A 22,020-nucleotide genomic window follows, 5' to 3' on the forward strand; every position below is an offset into this window, starting at 1 on the left:
TCACCAATTATTTTGTGCTTTGAGCTCGCTGCTAACATCTACGTGCCAACATGGTCACAGTGTCACTGCTGACATATTAATGTTTTAGACATATTGCAAAATAGTCAAAGTGCAGCTGAGACTGAGTTGATCTTTACTACATACTGGCGCTCGAATAAAAGCTCAAATCATCTTCTGCAGGGCCCAAAGTTTGATAGCCAACACTAGCTTCCCTAGGGCCTCTTTTTTAGACAGATCCCTGTATATTACCATTATGTTGGTCCTTCTGTATGAGGGCTTTGCCAACAAAGCTGGTTGCTCCTACACAGCTTCTGACATTCAAGTATCAGGGACATGAAGTGTGATGTGATGCATAACACACATTGGAAATACATTACTCATAATGACATATGAACCTAGTATTGATTTGCTTCTGCTAGTTTGGGCATTTACAAACTGACTGTGATTTAGTAATAATGAACTGGAATTTATCCTTAAAAGGAAAAACTCGTCGGCCATGTTAATTTTCTCTAAAATGACATTTATTGGCAGTAGCAGCAGACATATTAATGTCACTGTGACAGCAAGAAAACTTAGATCAGTTCGATACACTGCCTGGCCAAAAAAAAGGGACCACCTGAATGTAAATAAGCCAATAGATAAGAGCCTTCCACTGGATAATTAGTGCAGAGAGAAATGTGTCTCAGCTGGCAACAAGTTATTCATCCTTAACTGATCCAATGAGGAGCTGACTACCTAAATATGGATGACCAGGTTTTTCCATTAATGTTTGACAATGCCAGGAATAATTTTGCTCAAACTGTGAAAGAGTGTTTTGGGGTGAATTTACGTTGCTCAGACTCTCCCATCGTCAATACAAGATCTTGGTGAAAAATGAATGCAACTCTGGAAGGAAGTAAAGGTTTCAACACTGCATAGGCTCGTTAAAATGACTCCATGGCGAATGAATGCTGTAATCAAAGCTAAAGGCCATTTAATGAAATATTAGAGTGAGTGACTTTTATTGGCTCGGCAGGGTATAATAATGAAACATCTGTGTGACAACAGCAGGTGGTTTCCTTCCTCTTTCATCCAAACACACACACAGTGCCCGACGCAAGCCGGTGTTTGTATTCGTAGAGGTAGTACGAGGCTGGAGGGAAGTTGCACTTCATCTCCATCCTTCCTGGCACCACGTGGACGGCCACACCTGACCCCAGCCCCTCCTGCAGCTTTTTCAACATGCGTGCAGCCAGGTAGCGCCGTGCCCTGCCTGGGTCCTCCTCGATGGAAGCATACACCTCAGGTGGTGGGTTGGGGATCTTCCACTCCAGGTCCACGATGAGCTGGTGGATGCGGCTCTTGTCCAGTGAGGTGGGTGTGTCACGGTAGCATGCCACCACATGGGGGATTGGAGGTTCGGAAGCCACAGAAACGAAATTGTTGAGCTGCTGTTCTACCGGCACATCTTCCTTTTCTTCTTGCGTCTCCTCGTCTTTTGTGTCCTCCATGGGTCCCACAGCAGGGTGGAGCATCACTGCCCAGCGTAACCAATCGTAGTTCTTCTCCAGGGTCTTCAGGATGCTCGCAGCTGCCTCATCAGGGGGGGCACGGTTCTGCACTGCTTCGTGGAGCTGTTGCCGAATGTCTACTTCTGCTTGCTCCAAAAAGTAGCCTAAGCAGCGTCCTCCTGTGTTCTTCATCTTCCTGTAGAGGGCACCCATGCGGTCGGACCAGGTCTTCATCAGGAGAGCCTGATCTCTGCCTGTCAGAGAAGCCTGCGTGAAGAGACACAGCAGACCAGTACCTAGGACAAAATTTATCTGTCGAAAGAAAGAAGAGGAAAATTGTAAAAGCAGTAAGCTTCACAACAGTGATGTTTTACCCTGCAGGGACTGGGACCAGATGGGCTGCTTTAACACATGAGTGCTACTCTTCCACTTTGATAGTTCCTGGGTCATCAAAAGGCCCATTTCAGTCTTCCTGTACAGACTTTTTCTGCCGTAGTTCTAGTTCTCTGTAGTTAACTAGAGCCCCACAACTACAGTCACAGTCTGGTTTTCTCAAGTGTAAACAAGGTTTGGTCCTTCAAAAGGTTCCTGTGGTGAAAATGGACCTATGTATGCTGTCTGTACTATGTTAGGACTGTGTGGGAGTGAGGAACTAGGCCCATAGACCCCAAGATGAAACCAGGCTCCTGCATTTAAATTGCCGGCAGATTTTTAAGTCCCTTAAGTGTTAAGGGGTTCCTGAAACAATGCAGCAACGGAAATAAGCCACTATGGGATCCAGTATAATACACACAACTCGTTTTATTTAAGGAGATGAAGACAGAAAAACATCTACCACTAACATCCTGCTTTCTGTGCAAACATTCAATCATGGCTGTTCAGGAAATTTTAGATTCCAGATTTTGAGTCTGTGTGTGCAGAGAAGTGACTGCACCAGCACATAGTTTAACATTCTTCACCTCAGGTAGTGAGAGTGGAATGATCTCCTCTGTTGCAGCCATACTTTCTAATTCTGGCTGATACAACAGTTGTAAATTACAGTAACAACAATACCTGGCATAGTTTTAGTTGCTTATGTTGCCGTTTTTGCTTTTAGCAGGACACGAAAGTCCATCTGGGATTTCTTTGACTCCACTGAGCCGTTTCCACATGTCACCGTTAAAGCAGAACAGATGATGGTTATGACTGTTTTGGCTCGTTCTCCTAAACTGAAGTGAACACTTGGCCGCGCTCTTCCCTAAAAATAAACCATTCAGACGCAAAGTTATGTAAAAGAAGAGCTGTTATCCACAGTTAGCACACAGGATGCCTGTCGGTGTGCGCAGATCCTATGATAACGTTAAAATGTTAAACCAAAAGAATCAGTTAGTGCTTAGGTATTTTAGTTGTTTTTTTTTTTCACATTATTTAATGTAGAATGTGTCTTGTTTTTGTGTTTGCAAAAGTAGTTTGTCCTGTTATACCAACAGGAGAGGAAACCAAACATGACATAGAAACTTATCACTTACAACTTGTTTATACATGATAAGTTATTCAAGGTTAAAGACAAGGATAAGGTCACGTTCTCTGGTCTACAAACATGATTCACAGCCGTAACTTTGACCTCTGCAGTTTATCTCTTTGACTGTGCTCTTTTCTCAGAGTAACACCCACCTCTGGCTCTCATTACAAAGCCTGAAGTCTGACTTATATTCAATTATTTGATGTGATTTATTTTATTAAGTCCGGTGGAATACACTAAATCTCCAGCATGAGGGCACATTTTGTCATTGTTCATGCTTCAGTGAAAGCTCTAGGTATTTGCATGCATTTATGTAAATCAGGTGATAGTTAAACAAGTCCTTGAAAACAACACGGCGCATGCAAGTCACTCATTCAGCACCAATGTCAAGCAGAAATTGCTTTAGTATCAAGGTTAATCCACTGGAGCTGGCCCCTTTACACCCTTAAGCCCCTTGATAAGGGCACACTGGAGTCTAATTTAAGTTTCTATGATGAAAACACTCTCTTTACAGCAGCTGGTTTTAATGGAAAATAATTTGCATAGTTGGTAAACTGCTCATTACATGTAGAGTGTAACGATGATTAAATACAGGTCCATCAGAGCCTGTTTTAATAGTAACTGTGAAATTAATAGTAACTGTGACTGTTATACTGCCTGGGGTCAATGTCCTCTCATGGAAGAGAGAACTTTATGTGAACCTAAGCAAAAGCAAAATCTGTGATATATCCGTTATGGCACAGTTATGTAACCTTTCACAGAGAATACACAATGCAGGGTTTTAGTTCACATATTCGTTTTAAGTTTAGAGCTGCTTTACTATTGCAGCACTTTTTAATGAAAAGGAATTTGTTTGTTCCTGTACCAACAATGTGGGAAGGGAATTTGCTAACTTAGCTCACAAGAAAGAAAACAGAAGGTCACAGTTCTGCTGAATTAAATATTCCGTTTATTTTCATACCAAGAAGATAGATGCAGCATGCTTCATTGCCCACAGGACCTCTATGTTTTTCTGTCACATTCATCTTTATGGTCAGAAACCTGAATATTTAATCTTGTATCCGTGTCCTCTGTGCTTTTTTTTCCCTACTCTATAAACTTGTTCGTAGAGAGTTTGGGGGTGTTTTTTTATAAATCTATAAAACTATTTGGGTGAATAACCTTTATCTTTCTGTCATTTTTCTTCCTCCCTAAGTCTGTGTACAAAAGAATAATAGATAGTTGTGTCACCTCAGGCTTCCCTGTGCACGTCTCTATGCAATGACTTGCAAAATAAATACTTTAATGTCCCTGTAACAGCACCTGTCCACTCTTCCACATTATGCACCAACCTTGACACAGAACTCCCTCAGCTCCCAGCGTTTGGGCTTGCGGGTCAGTATGAGTTCCTCCAGCAGCGTGGGCTGATCGGTCAGTGCCGACACCCCCATCAAACGGTTATAGAGTGCTGTCAGCTGCCTCTCCAGCCGGTAGTCCTGCACATACTGCAGGAACACCTCCGTCTCCTTCTTGGTGAAGTCTGACTGGGCCCTTACCTGAAACAAGCACCAGGGATACTTTCCTCTTAGTTCAGCGGTGAGATTGGAACTAAACTACTGATTTTTGTCAAACAAAATTGTGACTCTCCACAATGGTTATGTTCTCGTACTTATTTCGCGCACATTCATGTCAGCCTACAGTATATAACCTTATAATGAGATTGTCGGGCCATCGGACACTTCGGTATTTTTAAAAGCAATTCAATGAGAAATTTTTATAACAAGAAGCCCTGAGAAGTTTATATACCCACTATATTACCATTAATATATATGAAATCTAGCAAGCTGTAGTCCTCCACCTTGCTGCAGAAACAACCTACAGCTGAAGTGATCCAAAAATTGTTTTTTTTTCTTATTTTAAAGCCTAAAAAGTTTTGATGTGTAATGGATGCCACACTCAACCCTTTTTTGGAAACCTTAACAGGAAAATAAGGACATAAGCCTGTTAATACAGAGTCTGGCAGAACTAAACAGATGCTCCAATCATCTGGTTATCCATGTTTACATAATGCACTCAGTGTGATGAGGTCAGACACAGTGGCACATCATTTAGGAAATGTGCCGGTGACTCTTCAAGGTCAGCTCAACCCTTACGGCTTTTTACAGTGTTTACAAAAAAACGACTGGTTTGTGTGTGTATATATATATATATATATATATATATATATATATATATATATATATATATATATATATATATATATATATATATATATATATATATATATATATATATATATATATATATATATATATATAATTCACTATCACTATCGATTTTATTAATACTCCTTTTTTTTGTTTTTGGAGATTTCTCATCACCTACCAGGCCTAAAAAGTAGACCTGGTAGTACTTGTACTACAAAGTATAATTTCTTCTTTTGAGATCCAGGAGAATTGTTCTCACCGCTGTGCCCAGCTGGTAGTAGACCACTGTTAGGTCGTCCTCCAGTCTGTGAACCTCCTGATCTTCCAGCAGGCCGTGGCCTGATGCTCCCAGCTCCTGATCGATGTGGTCCAGGTTCTTCTTGGCCATCTCAGCCTCCTCTGCTGTAGCACTGCCACCCAGATAGGAGCAGATGCCTTGGACCAGGACCCTGAGCAACAGCACAAACAGGCACACTCCTGATTCACTTTGAACGTATAACACAAGTGGTGAAGGGGAGAAAATGTATTTGAAACATACACTGTTATCTTTTGTTTTTTTTTGTTTTTTAAACAGGAACTGAAGATTTCAATGCTCTCAACTAGCTACTGTTGGATGCATGCAAGTTGTTTCATTTAGGTCTTACCAGTTCAAGTGAAAGGGGAAAACTCACCTCACAGTCTGCATGTAGCCCACTGGCTCTAAAACCTTCCCAAACATCGCCATGGCTCCAGAGCTGCGACCTGCCAAATTACGCAGAGAGTGAACAGAAAACATTGCCATTATTTGGAAATGAAATATATTGCTATAAATCTACTCATTGACTGACTGATTTCCTATGAACTAGACTACTTTTGAACTCTGATGAATAATTGGTGTGTCTCACCAGTGTCGTTCTTTGTGCAGGTTTGTACTGACCTTCAAAGAATGTCCAATATTTATACACTGTTCTTAACTGCCACTATATCTGATAACAGTTCTCCACAAACAGTTTATATGAACTTGAAAGGATGATGGGAGTGTAATGGTAAGAATGTTACCAGAGGTTGTAAAACTGTACCTAAAGACATGTGAGGCACAAAAATAAATGCAATCTTATTCAATTTTAATATGCTTTTACCTATATGTAGTTCTGTACAGTTATGTGTTTTGTTGCCAATGCTAAAATATGATAATTATTTAGTATAAATTATTAGTGAATTGCAGAAAAATGACTCGTACGCAGTTAGGTTTTGCCTTTTTCTGCCTTGCTCCAAATTGTTTTAATCGAAAGTCAAAGTCAATAAATCCAGAACAACATTTTTTGAGAGTTTGTTTTCACCTTTCCCAGAATAAATTATTAATCAGTTTATATAAAATATGCTACCAACAGAGGATAAAAAAGAAGAACTATTACAGGAAAAAGAGCTGAGACAAAGATTTCTTGTAAAGCTCTCTGCCAGTGTTTCATAGTGGTTTTATATTGCATTAATGATGGATGAAAATGAAACTGCAAAAACTGAAAAGATGGCTGTAATATGCTGAGATCTCCGTAAACAGGGTTCTTTGACAGGTTGGAGCAGCGTCTACTGAGAAAAAACGTCATCTTCTGGCAGCACAGCCTCATTGCGCAACCTCTGCAGTATGTGTAGGGCGGCACCACAAGGCTGTGAAAAATATTTCCTTGTGAAATCTGGTGGAATAGAGGAAGGTTCATATATGGACAATATGACAATATAATAATAATAATGCAAAGTGCAAGAAATCCACTTCAAACACAACCTAAAATAAATTACTTGACTGTTCTGAGTTTTAATTTGGTCCAAAATAATATATGCTTCTACACATATACATTTATACTTGCACACACACACTCACAAACATACCATATGCACATTATTATTCTACAGTGCTTGGACCAAAACATGCGTGGGTAGAACTTACGGCTTATTCAATCACCCTTTTTACTGACAGTACTCAGACGGCTGAATTTACAATCACTCAAATTAATTATCCCCAAACTGACCTCAATTCTCCATCTTCTCTCTGTTTTACAAGTCATATCTAGTCTTGACCACATTATACTAGTTATTACTAGTATAATACTAGTACTAGTAATAACTCTTTTCAATTTAACAAGTGAGTCACAGTTTATTACACAAATCTGCAATCACAAAATCTGTACATAATTTGTAGTATGCAGATGATGGGCCCCTCTTGATTAGGGCAAGGAAGTTTCATGATTTTTTATGGGTGTTATAAATCTCTTTTTTCTGAAACACTTGAGTGAGGGCGGTGAAGGTCCGTGGGGTCATATTTGAAGAGGAAATCGCATGGAGGAGACATATAGATAAAATAATAAAGCAGTGGCAAATACTTCAGCCCATGTAAATGCTGTGTAAAGTAGACAATAGAAATATACAGTTGAAGTTATTGCAGTTAAATTAGCCATACAATGGATTGAGGAAATCTGCCACAAGATTAAATTAATTGCCATGGACCATGTGTCAGCACTTACAAGCATCATCTACACAAGATATTAGATTTGAAATCTATCATATAAGTTACAGGTTACACAACAAGGGACTGACAGTTTGTTTTCTTTGGGTTCCTTCCCCAATGACGATGATGATAAACTGGCCAAGAACTCACTTAAAACACAAACATCTGAGATACAGGATTTATTTAGCAACACTGAGGCTAAAATATCCTAAGGGGTCAAATGCATGTAGTACAGCAAGCATATTAGACATTAATGACAAATGTACGCACCTTTCTGAGATCCAAGAGCATGTTGCTAATGGAAGAAGGTTTTTGCGTGCATTGTAACCAGCAAGAGACCGGTCATTATGAATTATTGGAGTGTAGTTTCTATGAGGAGGAATGTGTCAAATCCATTTAGCCTCTGTTCCACGCGCCAATCCAGACGGGGGCGGTACTGCGCCTTTACACGGGTCTGCCAACCGCCAATCAACTTAAAAAGGGAGGAAGAAGAAGAAACCAAAGCTTCCGATTAAACCCGGAAAAAGCCGAGGCGCCAAAATCGAAAAGTTTTCCATGGCAGGCGCAGAGGCGGTAAACAAACGGCTAGCTCCGGGGTTTAGTTGTTGGAAGGTTTTGGTACTTCTGTAAAATTTAGACTCTTATTTGAAAATGGACCCAACGAGACAATTTTTTACGAAGCTTAAAAATCTGGCGGTGACTCTGGAGTCAGAAACTGCCAAGCTCCAGCGAGCCTTTGACAACCGCAACAACGACGGCGACAGCGGTGAGACCCCCACAAGTAAACCAGTTGTTTATCCGTGCAAAGCATCTCTGAACGCACATAAACGTTATATGAATGAGATTTCTTTTTAATTTCAGACGCCACGGCAAGAGCAATGCGAGCATACCACGAAATGAACTGTGAAGTGTCAGACATGAAGGTGTGTCAACGTTACACCAAACTCCGTTCAGAAATCTAACCTTTTAAGCCTGCGTTTGGTTAACGAGCTCACGAAAACACTGCAGGGATCATTGAGATTTCGAATGTAAAAATGGCAAATTCAAACGTAAATGTCCAGGACTCCACAAAACCTACACTAGTTACAAGACATTGTATGTGTATTACAACAGCATTTGTTATTAAAGAAGCTACTTTTGACTTCTCAGTATATAAGCATCGTTATCTAACCTTAACCTTACAACTTCACAAACTACTTGTGTGGTTCCCAAACTTGAGTTGATTCCCTTCAAAGGTATTTAATCACTGTGGGCTGCAGCCCTGTCCAAGCTGTCATTGGCCGAGAGCCGGGGGTCCAGCCTGGACAGGTCACCAGCCTTTGTCAGGGCCACCACAGAGACGTACACAGACAGGCTACTGTTCACACTCACATTCACACCTATGGGCATTTTGGCATCATGAAGTGAAAATGAACTAGTAATTATATCTCTCAGGTAAATGTAATTGAGGAAAAGAGTGTATTATTTAATATATGTAAATTTAGTGGAACAAAACTATAGACTAGAGAAATAGTTGAGTAGCAGAAAGTAGTAATTCTCGATATTCAAGTATCACAAAGTTGTATTTAAAACAGTGCTCAGGTTCTGTGAAGAATAGAATCACATGTACCATAAATCTGTTATCTGTTGAATCTGTCCTGTCTTCATATAGGGACATTTCCAGAGTCAGTTGGCTCAGCAGAAGGCTCAAGTGAATGAGGGGAGCAGTTTCATTAAGGCCTGCAGAGTGATGGAGAAGAGAGTCACTGAAGACATCCAGGTACTGAAGGGACATTGGGAAAAATATGGCTACCAAGCCCCCAAAGAGACCAGGAAACCAAACAGTAAGTAACCTTCAGGTTATGTATGTAAAAATACAACTGTATGTGATGATTATTTTAACTGGTAACCGATCTTACAGTTTCTTTTCTTGATTGTTCAGTGTATAAAACGGCACTGACAGTTTCTTAGTTGGACAAAACAGAGAATACAGGAGGTTTAGTACAAAACCTTAAGACTTTATATATGTTGAAAGAAGACAGCAAAGTTTCGTACTTGAGCTTGAAATGTAGCAAACAAGACGCACATAAATGTGTTTTACACGGTTGATCTTTTACAGGTCAGCAGCCGGAAGCTGATTTAAAAGATGAGGATAAAACTGCATCAGCAGGAGAAGAGCGGAGCCAGGAGGAGGTTGATGGTGATCATTGCACATCTCCTTCAAAAGCCGAGCCTCAACCCTTCACTGACGTACTGCGAACCCCTCAGCTCTCTGACTTTGGTCTGTCTGAGATGCAGCTAAAGAGAGCTCTGGCTGGAGCGGAGTGGTGCTCGGAGGTACCCCCTATGCCTGAGATGAACCTTCCTCAACCCTTGCTCAACACACCTGCACCACCACCTATGCCCATAACTCCCAAATGTGCCCTGCGGATGGATGACGATGAGATACAGACACCTCAGATGCGGGACTTTGGCATCTCGGAGCACACCATGTGTCTGAACAATGACTTCACCATGGATCTGTTCCGCAAAAACACTGAAAAGCCCCAAGGGTATACAAATTAATTAAAATTCAGTGTAAACAGTAATATATATATAATGTATATTGTATATGTGCAGTACTCATCATGGTTTATGAGTGCTCTCTTCTTTAACAGACCATCTCAGGACATGCCTGAACCGCCGATAAACCCTCTGACAGAGGGTTTGCAGAGAAAAGGTGTGAAGCCATTCAGAACTTCTTCCTCTCCTGCTACTAGATTCTTACATTTAAGTCTTAACTAACATCTATAACCAGCCTTTACAGCTGTTTTACCTGTGGAGGGTGTAAAGCAAAAATGTTTTCACCTATTAGGAATGTGTTCCTATTTATTCCACAGCATTCTTACTGTTTCTCCTCCTTTTTATTTATATTCAGCTTTATTTCATGTCGTTATTTGATAATAGTTTAGTGAGAGATGGGAAACCAAGATGGACAGAGAGGGCTTTGACATGCATTAAAACTTATTATTCATTAACTAACCCTGGTCCCAACAGGTTTCTCCACTTTTGTTATGCTGCGTATTAGTTTGTAATTCTGCTGAATCATTTTTTTTTTTATGGTTTCTCTCAATCATAAATTACTACATGAAATTATCTAAGTGTTTATATTTTAACACAATAGTGGGTAAAACTTTTTTTTTTTTAAAGAACTTTTGTTTCGATATAAGTGAATATTTGATAAAGACGCTTTTCCAAAAACCTATATTTTTAATATGTAACTATATAATTCTACAAAAGCAAACGATCTACCACCCTTGCAAAAAAATTAAGAGAAAGCACCTTGAATAAAACATGTATTGATGTCCTTGCATGTCACGTTTTTCTTATGGCTTGAGCAGACAACTTGGAATCTCCAGAGCCACCTGTGCTTTGCACCCCAGGGTTTAAGATCAAAAAGACAAAGGGCCACTGCTCCTCTCCTGCCCAAGGAAACGGTGACCCAGAATCCCATGGTTGCGCTCCAAACCTGCCGTCTACTCCTGAGGTCCCGGTGTTTCAAACCCCATATGTGAACCGACTGGTCAGCACCAAAAAGGTGTGTGTCTCCTGTTACTTGCTTCATAGAAAGGACAAAAAAAGTATTTTCCTTACAGATTGAGGACTTTTTTTACAAAGTACATTTAGGCTGTTATTGAGTTACGATTTAGTTTTAGGGTTAGGCATTCAATGTGATGGTTAGGTTAATGGGCTAAATGACTCTTGACTTGTCTGCTACCCCCACTTGCTCTGTTGTGTTTGAGCAGTTTGTTTCTCTCCTAGCTCTTACTGAGATGGTGAAGCACATGAATCCTACCCATTGTCCCTTGGAAATAGTTCCAGCTTAGGTTTTAAAAGAGGTTTTTAATATTGTAGGGTCATGTCGTCTTACGTTTATTAACAACGGTCTTCGCTCAGGAGTTGTACCAGATGTTTTTAAGCATGCAGTGATAATGCACCTTCTTATAACCGTTACCATGATAACTGTTTTATTCATTTTAGACATGTGTCTCAACTTCTTTCTCTCAGAAGTTCTAGAAAAGGCTGTTTTTGATCAATTGTAGTATTTTCTAGACAATAATAATATTTTTGAGAAATTCCAATCCGTCTTTAGATCTAGACATAGTGCTGATACAGCTTTGTTAAGGGTTCATCCTGCTGTGTTGGTGCGTCTGGATCTTACAGCTGCCTTTATTACTGTGGATCATGCAGGACCATCTCTCACCTTGCTCAGTGTTTAGGTATCCAGGGCTTTTTTCAGCATACTTTGCCATATGGCCAACTTCTTTTATAAGTTCCAAAATCCAGGTGTAAAAGGTGGGGAAATGTGCGTTTGCTGTTGCCATCTGACTCCTTACCACCTGACATTTGCTGCATTACAGGTTTGGCATGTTTTAAATCCAAGCTAAAGACCCATTTGTTCAAGGTGGCTTTTAATGCTTAGTAGTGACGACATATTTTGTATTTTTTTTAAACAATTTAGCCTATTTAAATACTTTAAAATAATAAAATAAAAAATTTAATCAAATTGTTTTTATCATTTTAGCATTGTGTTTATCTTACTTTTTTGAACTTATGTTCAAAAGTTGCTTAGATATTCTGTTTAATTCTTGTGAAGCACTTTGATCAACTCCTTGTTGTTTTTAAAGTGCCATATAAATACATATTGATTGATTGAATGGGCTAGAGAATGCATTAGGTCAATAAATATCATCACAAATACGTGTCTTTAGACTTAATATCTTAAAATCATTTTTGCCAGTAACGATGTGAAAAAAATTTGTCACTTTATTTCCTCATTTAGATCCGATGGAAAAACAAACAAACAAAAAAAAAACGAAAACCTATCAGCTCAGGCTTTGTGTGTGTTTTAAACATATGTTCACAGAGTGCACGCCAGACAGGTCCTAACAACATGCAAACTGAAGATGACAGCCACACCTTTGAATTTCCAACAGCACCTTCTCACGAAGCAGCTGGCTCCAAACGCTCCTGGGAGTACAGTGTGCCAGAGCTATCCATTATGGGTGTAGAGGACAAACCAATGCCAGAGATGCCAAACCTTGAGTCTGTTTTGGGAAATTCGTTACAAAGTGTAAGACCAAAAGGAAGTCTCTTATATTTTTCAGAGTCACATCTTTTTTTTTTTAATGATTAGTGACACCTGTAATTGAATTTGCTGAAAGTCTTTGCACTCAGACAAAATTAAGGCTTAAAATGTAGTGTTTTTTGGAAATCACAGTTTAACAAAGCACAATTTTTGCGATATACAGTCACAATTTCATCTACTGTCTTTAAATTAATTTTTAAAAGCTACGTTTTAAATAGTTACAGAGGTGAAAACACGTGTCTCCATGGGCTTCCTGTGAAACCTGCAAGAAGCAAAAAAATTACTAATTCAGAATTGCAATATAGTTTAAACAATTGCAATGTGACCATTCCCATCCAAATTACAATATGGATAGCAAAATTATCAATTCAATACCGTTTTATTAGCGCATAATAACTGATGTTTGCTATTGACGACTATGCAGTGAAAATAATACTTCACATGAGAAGATAAAGGGAAACATTTTTGTGTTATGTTTGCCTGCCTTCATATATTTACATCCAGAAAAAGGCCAAAATTCCAAAGAAGGCTACTGAGTCTGTCAAGCCGTCCAAGAAGACCTCTGTCATTAGTCCAGAGTTGGACGGTGCCACCCAGGAGTTCAGCTTGGGGACACCTCGCATTAGGATGGACTATCAAGAGCCCAGCACCCCAGAGATGCCTGACCTCAGCTCTGTTACTCAAGACATATGTAAAGTATGTCTGTTTGTATCAATAATGAGACATTTTACAGCTGAAAACTTGCAGCTATTGTAATCTGCTTCTAGTGTTAAGTACCTTAGGTATTCGGATGAATTTCCCTGACGCTTGTCTTAAGACTGTACGGTCTAAAGTAAATTACTCAGAATATTAAAATCAAATGGACATTAAGTAAAGTTCAGACTTCATTTTTCACGTTCCTTGTCCATGATTTTTATTTTTTTCCTAGCTCGTGTCTCAGGCTCAGTCGAAAAAGACTTCCATGGCAGTTGTGCACCCACACGTCAGGCCAGAAAGACATAAAAACAGGTAAACTCGCTTGACATCAGACCATTACTGAGAATAAAAAAAGCCTGACAAATACTGACATAGTATAGTTTTGATACATTTTAATACATTTGGGAATTTGGTTTCTAATTATGGATATTCTTATATCATTTAGGCCTGCAGTTTTTAAATCAAGATTTTAATTGTAACAAGTCCTTTCTGCAGAGCTGTGAGTCTGACTGTGGTGTCCGAGAGTGAGTTCCAGAGTTTACCCAGCTACCTGAGGCAGGTGACTCTGCACAGCCTTAACCAGGCAGTTCACAGCATCAACAAATTCACAGCAGAGTGTGAAGGTCAGTGCAGCAGTACATTTATAAAAATATAATGCATGATTATGAGTTGCTACTCATAACTGTTTAACTTCCTACAAAGTATTTGATAGGACCTGCTACTGCTTTTTAAACGGCACACATTCTGATTCTTGCAACTGCATGTTGCATGAGCATGTTGGATAATTCAAAGTTCTTCTGTTGATTTCGGTAGTTTCAATGTCTTCTGTCTCATGTGACCTCTGACAGCCTGCATGATCTTAAGTTCAGGGCTGTGTGCTGGTCATACCAACAGTTGCAGGACTACTTGTTATTTTTGCCGGAGATATCTCAGTAATTCTGTAGGACTCTTACTGCAGAACAAATTGGCACTTGTGGCACTTTGCTTTTCAATTTTCCCCTGACTTAGATATTTTGTTTAGGATAAAAGCCTAATGTAAATGTATTGCATGATGGATGGGAATGTAAAGATCTATAGTGCCTAAAACCTTTGCAGAGAGCTGTGCACCTAATAAAACAGAGAACCCAATTTTACAGACACAGCTGAAATTAGTTTCTACTCTAGCATTTTACTAGCCGGCAATCTTATAAACAAGCAGGAAAGCATTGGATAGAGACACTTTTCAGAGCAGCAGTTTGATCTAATTGCTTGCCTGTTTTGTGGTCCCATCTGCAGAAGAAAAGACAGAGCTACATATGGAGGAGCTGAGGAAGATTACTAATGTTGGAACTAAGACTCCTGTATACATCCTTTGTTTAACGGAACTCAAGAGGCTGAAGCATATTGGAGGAGTGAGAAACACCTCTGTGTACAAACTGTGTACAAGCAACTGATACCTTTAATAAAGGGAAGTTTAATCTAGTCTCATGTAGACCTTTTAAAAACCTGCCCATTAAAAAAAATAAAAATATAAGAGGACTTTTTCAAAGAAAGGCTTGGTAACTTGATATATTTTTTTTTTGATCTAGACTGTAAATACCTCTGATATATGGCTAGTGGATAACATGAACCTCTGTGACTTTAATGAGCATGAAATTGACTTGTAAATAAAATAACGTTTTTGACCATTTTGGTACTTCAATATATACAATAAATAATACATTTACTCAAATAATCCACGAGTACCTCAAGACAGTACCTGAGTGTTAACATTTAGTTTCTTTACTCTTAACTACAATTCAAAAAGAAATATAGTACTTTTACCTTGCTAAATTTATTTGATAGTTTTAACTACTAGTTACTTTGCCAATGTAGATTCTTACTGCAAAGTATTAGTACGTGATAAATTATGGTGTACTGCATTATTAAGCCACTAGTCCGTACCTAAGGTTGGTACCGTCAGTCCCACCTTTTATCAGCTGCTACAATATTGATGTTTGCAAATTAATACGTCAGTATCACATAGTGTAAAACGTACATTAACTTTAGTACTTAAAATAAATTTAGAGAAGAACGCATTAAAACGTAAACTTTTGAATACAGGACTTTTATTTTACTCCCTTTAGTACAATTCAATCGTGATATAGCATCAGCACAATCAAACTCTTCTGCTGTCATTATAGCATCGCAGTCCTTTTTGTGAATGAAAAGCAGGTATCGCGTTGTTTCATTTTGACAGTGTGTACAAACATACTTCTGCTTCTGATGCACTGAACACACCTGATCCAGGTAATCGGCTAAAGGTAGGACATAAGCAGAGCAGGGGTCCTTGGGGACCGTAATTGAGAACCATGATGTAAAGTCTAAGACATTGTACATGGAGATGTTAGATAACCACCAAAGCTAACAAAGTAACTGCTATTCTATTTTATTCGAGTATGGCCGTTTGTTTTTGGCTTATTGCATAATATAACAGCCGAAAACTCCGTTTTTAATCACTTCCACGATTTCTAGATTTACTACGAGTTCTGATCGAGAGCGTCGTTGATGCACGGCCTACGTTATAATCGCCTTTCAGTGACGTCGCACCGAGATTGTCCAATAAGATAAGAGAATGCTAATGACCCTCCGTGACGTTACTGCCGATTTTTCTCCCCACCCTCTGGTCGGCCGCCATTTTGGGAGTCAAAACACCCAACAAACACAAGCACACACTTCCACGCTCTTCTGAGGCGTTACTATGGTTCACACGTGTGTGGTGGCAGGCTGTAGGAACAGAAGGACACCGGGCACCACTTTATCTTTTTACCGTTTCCCCCGGGACCCCGAGAGGAAGCAGCGTTGGATAGCCGCCGTGAACAGAGAGGGATGGGTGCCGAACGACGGCAGTCGACTGTGTAGTACTCACTTCATCTCAGGTATGGATGCAGTACAACACTAAAACTAAAAGTATCCCATTGTGTGTATTGATCCAGGTGCATTCAAAATCTCCAAAGAGAACACGAAAACGTGTGATATCAGTGGACTGTTGTAGTTTTAAAGATTACTGGTAACGTTATCATTAAGTTATCTCACATGTGGTGTAACGATAATTGCAACGGATGATCCGCCTAATTTAACAGCTGATGTATTGGTTAAATTGTTTTTGTTTCATTTTGATTGTCGAGATATTGGCATCCTTTATTCGGCAACTCAATACTGTGAAGAAATCACTCAAAATGACAGGTTTGAAAACCTTTTCAGCTGATGATCAGAATCAAATTATATTAAACACAGGAGTAAAAGCTCAAAGATATTCAGTTCTCATATTTAAAAAAAAAAAAAAAAAGGAAACTTTTTTCCATGATGCAGTTGATGTAAAGGTATTGTTAATATGTTTTATGGGTCCAAAGGCTTAGACTTAAGTAAGATAAACTAATTGTATTGTTTCTGGTTTTGATTTACTCAGTTGCATGCTACTGTTTCATTATGTTCACATATTGTTGGATCAAGTCATGCATACAATATGTGTAAACTGTTTAGGCTTATTCAGTTGATGTTAGAAACATACTCACAAGGAGCCTCATTAGGTAGATCCTAATCCCTACCCTAAAATATGTTGCTCTCTCAGCTCAGCGTGTTCTCGCATTGTTGTTTTTGGGTGGGACGATTTAAAATCTTAGGCGGGGGGAAAATCACGGTTGCTTGCCTACTACACTTTTTTTTCTTACACTCTACTGACATAATTAAAGTTTGAATTGCTTCCGTAAGTGCCATGGACAGACAGTTTCATTTTTTCAGTTTAATCACCACATCCCTCTTTACTACATCCTCTCTTTCCACAATCAGGTAAACAGGTAAAGAATCCAAGGTCGCCCGATTATGTTCCTTCTGTGTTCAAGACCGCTCCCTTATCCCCAGAGATGAAGGAGCCCGGTGCCTTAGAGGTCCTGGACAAGCAAGAGGCACGTGTGGAAGCGGCTAATGCCTTGTTGTTCCTGCAGGGCCAGGGCAGGTCTGTGGTGGGAGAGCAGGGCAAGGAAGAGCATCCTGAGGTAAGGGAGCAGGAGGCCATTGTGGATGAAAGTGCGTCTTCTTCCCCCAGCTCTGATGAAGACGACGACGACGATGATGATGATGAACCCGTAAGTGACAGCAAGAAAGGAAAGTTTGCTCAGATGTCTGATGCTCCAGTTAACTTTGACGACATCCTGAATGCCTTGAAGAAGGAAAACCAGGCTCTCAGAGAGTCTGTGGAGAAAATGTCCCTGTCTGAGAACTCCCTGAGGAATGATGCAGAGAAAGTCAAGTTTTACACTGGTTTACCAAATTACTTTGTCTTAGAGACAGTAATGTGGCTGCTGGCACCTCACATGGAGGGGATGAAAAACGTGAAACTTTCCAAGTTCCAGCAGTTGCTGCTGACTCTGATGCGGCTTCGTCTAGACCTCCGCAATCAAGACCTCGCCTATCGCTTTGGTGTGAAAGTCGGCACTGTAACCAAAACAGTGCACCGGATGGTCAATATCATGTCCTCCACTCTGGTGCCAACGGCCGTCTTCTGGCCTTCTAGAGCTGAGCTTCGGAAAAACCTGCCGGCAGCTCTGCGCGCCTCCTACCCTGACTGCGCTGTCATCATAGACTGTTTCACGGTGCCTTTTGAAGAGCCGGTTTCTCGGGGCAACAAGCCGCAGCAACCGCAAGAGATTGAGACAGGTTATAACGTGTTAAAATATCTGATTGGTGTAGCTCCACAAGGTGTTGTCACATTTGTTTCCAGGGGTGTGCTGGGAAACGTTAGTGACAAGACCCTGGCTGAGGGATGTGGATTTCTGTGCAAGCTTCTCCCTGGTGATGTTGTGCTGGCGAGTCGCGATCTCGACATCGGCGAGTCTGTGGCCGCCCGTGGGGCACTGTTCAAAATTGCCGGAAGGTCCGATGGTTCACCACTGGCTGATGCTTCCTCTGATACGGTCAGTGTGCAGCGGCACGTGGGGAGGGTGATTTCCATGGTGAAGCACAGGTACGCCATGCTCACGGGCCCTGTTGAGAGCCCCTTCACCACAGCCTGTGAGCGCACATCGAACCTCTCAACTTTTGATAAAATTGTGCAAGTCGCCTGTGCCTTAAACAACCTGTGCATCTCTGCTGCTCCACTAGAGTGATTCATACAGAAAAACCTAGTGCTCCTTAATGCTAGTCGGGCACTTAATTTCCCTTTACTGCTTTGGACCTTATTCTACTTTTTCCTACTACGTCCCTATGTCAACACTACGTCATTGCTACATTGAACTAATTTAAATGTACTGTATCTACTTTCATTTACATGTTGTGTGGACACGACTCCCTGCTATCTAGGTGAGTTTATACACCTGCAAACAATGGGAGGACTTCTCCAAAGGCTGCAGTGCTGATGTCATTAACTAATGCAACTCTACTGACAGTGAATTGCAAACGCACTTATTGATCAGGAACATCAGACCCAATGCACTGAGAGATAAAATCAGATGACCGAAAATGACAAGAACAACACTCACAGTAATGCAGCTCAATAGAGAGGTTTGTCCTGACTCCATGCAGGGATAAAAACATGTTATATTTCCTGAGGCTTTTTTTTGTTTTTTGTTGTTGACATAACTGCGGTCAGTCAGTGCAAAGAAATGTTAGATGTTAAAATAGAAAACAGTCCCTCTTAGCACAGACCACTCACAGGCCAGTTAACTACCAAATGGACAGAGTTTTTGATAGTTTTCCTGGCTGACTGCACATTTTAAAATGGCAGATTTCCTCTTCAAAGGGCCTTTTCTGGTATCGATAACTCCTACATGAAATACCACACTCCCTGCAGAAGCTGTTTGAATAAAAGCAATAGAAATGATCAAACGAAATGTTTTTAGGACTAGTTAGGCTTAATTGTAATTGCAACTTTTTAACTACATTTGTGCCAGGGACATTTTCTTCAGACTTCTTTTCTTTTTTTTCCTTCTTCTTCCAGAATTGTCTGTTAGTACAGCGTTTGAGATTTCTAAGAGATGTCGGTTGTGCTGATGTGGAAAGAAAAAATGGTATTGTTTTCTATGTTTCATTTTCTAGCAAGTATACAGGGCGATGCTCTATTATTTAGCAGGGAGCCCATAGCCACTAACTGGTCACAAAGGGCCGAGTATTATAATTGTATTTTTTTTTTTTTTTGTATTATTAATTTAAGCGCCCTTTTTTTGTTGTTGTTGTTTTTCTTTTAACACGCCTACAAAAATTGGTGAAATGTTGTTTAAAAAGGTACAAATCTAAATTTAATTTATCAAAGAATGTCATCAGCTTTGTTAAAACCGTTTTCTCGTTACTGTTTTGAATCATGAGCATGTACCTCACAAATGTTTGTTGCACTGAAAGCTGTTTTTTAGGAAGGTTGCCAACTACTGAAATGCATTTTTGATGTTAATAGTTCCTAAAAATTCTGCAAATATATGGACAGTATATAGTCACATAAACTGAAAAATCTGTTTTGTGATACACTTTGAGGAAAGTATCTCGAGATTTCAGTGTTACTTGCACTTTAAAGTTCATTTTCTGTTCTGTGTTGCTGGTGCCTTCGTTTGTAAATCTGGTACTGTTGTTACAAATCAGTTTTCTACAAATATTTCTGATTTGGTTACGAGGATAATCATGTTTAATCACTAAGCAGTCAAGTGTAAACTACCCATTACTCACTCAGTGTTTTATGTATACAATAAGAAATGTTCCCATTAATTTGTTTTCTGTTCATCCCTCTTCTACCATTGAATTTGTATATATTTCAAACGAGGTCAAGTAATCGTACATAGATCAAAACTTAGCTCTCAAGATAAATGTTTTGAGGGATTAAAGATTACAAACACCTTCTTCTGTGCTGTGACTCAGGACCCAAAATTAATTGCATGATGGGAAGAAACGAAACGGGCTCAGTTGGATGCAGATGGGGAAGTTAAGGTAGAAAAAAGTGGAATGTGCCTTCAGTTTTCTGGCCCCTCGATGTCCCCTCGCTGTCCCCTTCCTTGGATATTTGTGTCCATCAGAGACAGTTATGTTTATCATTTGCTCATTGTCTTCTTCTGAGGTTCCTTAAACACGTCAAAATGATTTCCTCTCTAACTGCGAGGTCCTTGTTGAGCTGACTTTGTTTTGTAGGGTCGTGGTTTTTATCACTGCTAATGTTAAGTCTTTTGTTTACTCCAAAGGAAACAAAAACATGAATCAGTGCTACTACATTTATTTGAAAAGATAAGTCTAATCCCAAGTCTAACCACAAGTTAGACTCTTCCTTTCAAAGTCATTAGCTCAGTTACATCTGCAATGGTGAACTGGAGTGACTTTAATCATCGGAAAGTGGTCGATATCGACAGTTTGGTAATAGTTTTTCTTTGAATTTTCTTATTTTCGTTTTGGTGCTTTGTAAAGCAGAAAATGCAGCACTTACTAAGGATTGGTATTAGGTGAGAGCTGCCAAACACCAGTGTTAGAATTAATTAATAGACAAACCTTTTCGAAGAGCAATCTTTATAATATTGTAATATTTCAGTTTTTATATAATCCAGAGTGACATGATGAGGATACTTTCACAAAGCAGCCAGTAGTTGATGCTTGACTTTCACTGACTCCTTTTAAAATAAACGATAAGCTTCTAGGCTGGAAATAATAAAATAATTTGGTTTATATATTCTTTTTTTTTGTAAACTCTATGTTTTGTAAGTGATCTATGATTATCTAACACCTCACACTACTGTTGACATGTTTGCCTGTATTGTTATAGATGCATGTGCTTCCACGATGTGTAGCCTCTAAAGGTTTGATTCATTCCCTTCTTCTTTATTCCCTCTGTGACTGAATAATTAAAGTTTGGGAAATACAACTAAGGATTTTTCCCACTGGCTCTGTGTTTACAGTTATTTAAGTTTTTTGGTACATGCGCTGCCCCCCCACCCCCCCTTTGTTTCACATTTATGGTAACAGATATTAGAGTTTAGCCCTCTTATTTTATGTTATTTTTTTTACATTGTTTCTTGACCTTTGCCTCACTGGTGAAGTTTCCTTCAAGGGCCAGAGAGGAGTGACTAAGTAATGTACAGATTTTTTATTTTTTTAATTGTCAAACAGAAATGCTTTTGGAGGAAGCCCTGCCTAGGATATGTGCGGTCAGAGAGCAGGAAATAACAGGACCTCTCACTCTACTGCTTTTTCAAAGTCATTGGGTGGGATTTGAACAACGATCCATGTCATTACTTCAGGTTTCACCAGATTCTCTTACTTTACCACAAACAGAAACTTGTCAGAATAATTCTAGAGATGCCTTTTAGACTTTTGTTTTGGTATTTGTTTTATATTTATTGTTTCATAGTTCTATGCTATTATTATTATTAAAGAGACTGTGCAATATTTTCAGGTTGGGTGGAAACCTCCAATGACACAAATTCATACAGCGCTGGGACCAGTGCAGAGATGGTCACTTCTGAGAGCAGCTTTTTTTTTTTCTTGTGTTTTTTTTGCAATTTGTTTTATGGTTATTAATTTACATTTGATACATTGTTAAAAATGCAGATTGCAACACTCTGAAGTTTACTTTGAAA

The 22,020-nt window shown here is 39.5% G+C and overlaps 3 protein-coding genes across 6 annotated transcripts; 2 read left to right on the forward strand and 1 right to left on the reverse strand.

Moving 5' to 3' along the window:
• Positions 1-508: 508 nt before the first annotated feature.
• Positions 509-6,109, reverse strand: LOC137133588 (uncharacterized). 2 transcript variants are annotated; one of them, XM_067517361.1, is made up of 5 exons: positions 6,062-6,109; positions 5,849-5,918; positions 5,437-5,626; positions 4,323-4,526; positions 509-1,802 (listed from the first exon to the last, which is right to left on the reverse strand). In XM_067517361.1, exons 2-5 carry the CDS (start codon positions 5,899-5,901, stop codon positions 1,068-1,070), a joined length of 1,182 nt encoding a protein of 393 aa, XP_067373462.1. In that variant the 5' UTR covers positions 5,902-5,918; positions 6,062-6,109; the 3' UTR covers positions 509-1,067. The 2 variants fall into 2 exon arrangements, with proteins under 2 accessions (XP_067373462.1, XP_067373461.1); XM_067517360.1 differs by lacking the exon at positions 6,062-6,109 and having other exon boundaries at positions 5,849-6,041.
• Positions 6,110-8,159: 2,050 nt separating this feature from the next.
• On the forward strand, positions 8,160-15,126 carry ska3 (spindle and kinetochore associated complex subunit 3). 3 transcript variants are annotated; one of them, XM_067517213.1, is made up of 11 exons: positions 8,160-8,437; positions 8,518-8,579; positions 9,308-9,479; positions 9,755-10,187; positions 10,293-10,354; positions 11,013-11,212; positions 12,542-12,748; positions 13,268-13,459; positions 13,692-13,771; positions 13,955-14,082; positions 14,735-15,126. In XM_067517213.1, exons 1-11 carry the CDS (start codon positions 8,308-8,310, stop codon positions 14,890-14,892), a joined length of 1,824 nt encoding a protein of 607 aa, XP_067373314.1. In that variant the 5' UTR covers positions 8,160-8,307; the 3' UTR covers positions 14,893-15,126. The 3 variants fall into 3 exon arrangements, with proteins under 3 accessions (XP_067373314.1, XP_067373315.1, XP_067373316.1); XM_067517214.1 differs by having other exon boundaries at positions 11,016-11,212; XM_067517215.1 differs by having other exon boundaries at positions 8,160-8,422.
• A 522-nt stretch (positions 15,127-15,648) lies between these two features.
• LOC137133491 (uncharacterized) lies at positions 15,649-21,309 on the forward strand. The gene is made up of 2 exons (XM_067517156.1): positions 15,649-16,356; positions 17,267-21,309. Exons 1-2 carry the CDS (start codon positions 16,179-16,181, stop codon positions 18,580-18,582), a joined length of 1,494 nt encoding a protein of 497 aa, XP_067373257.1. The 5' UTR covers positions 15,649-16,178; the 3' UTR covers positions 18,583-21,309.
• The last annotated feature ends 711 nt before the right edge of the window (positions 21,310-22,020 follow it).

Source organism: Channa argus, chromosome 9, assembly GCF_033026475.1.
Source record: "Channa argus isolate prfri chromosome 9, Channa argus male v1.0, whole genome shotgun sequence".
Taxonomy (NCBI): domain Eukaryota; kingdom Metazoa; phylum Chordata; class Actinopteri; order Anabantiformes; family Channidae; genus Channa; species Channa argus.

Coding starts and splice junctions, on each gene's coding strand:
- LOC137133588 (XM_067517360.1), bottom strand. CDS start 5,958: ATGGCAATGTTTTCTGTTCACTCTCTGCGTAATTTGGCAGGTCGCAGC. Junction 4,527..5,436: donor ACTACCAGCTGGGCACAGCG/GTGAGAACAATT, acceptor TGCTTGTTTCAG/GTAAGGGCCCAGTCAGACTT. Junction 1,803..4,322: donor TGAGGGAGTTCTGTGTCAAG/GTTGGTGCATAA, acceptor TTCTTTCGACAG/ATAAATTTTGTCCTAGGTAC.
- ska3 (XM_067517213.1), top strand. CDS start 8,308: ATGGACCCAACGAGACAATTTTTTACGAAGCTTAAAAATCTGGCGGTG. Junction 13,460..13,691: donor TTACTCAAGACATATGTAAA/GTATGTCTGTTT, acceptor TTTTTTTCCTAG/CTCGTGTCTCAGGCTCAGTC. Junction 14,083..14,734: donor ATTCACAGCAGAGTGTGAAG/GTCAGTGCAGCA, acceptor TCCCATCTGCAG/AAGAAAAGACAGAGCTACAT.
- LOC137133491 (XM_067517156.1), top strand. CDS start 16,179: ATGGTTCACACGTGTGTGGTGGCAGGCTGTAGGAACAGAAGGACACCG. Junction 16,357..17,266: donor TAGTACTCACTTCATCTCAG/GTATGGATGCAG, acceptor TTCCACAATCAG/GTAAACAGGTAAAGAATCCA.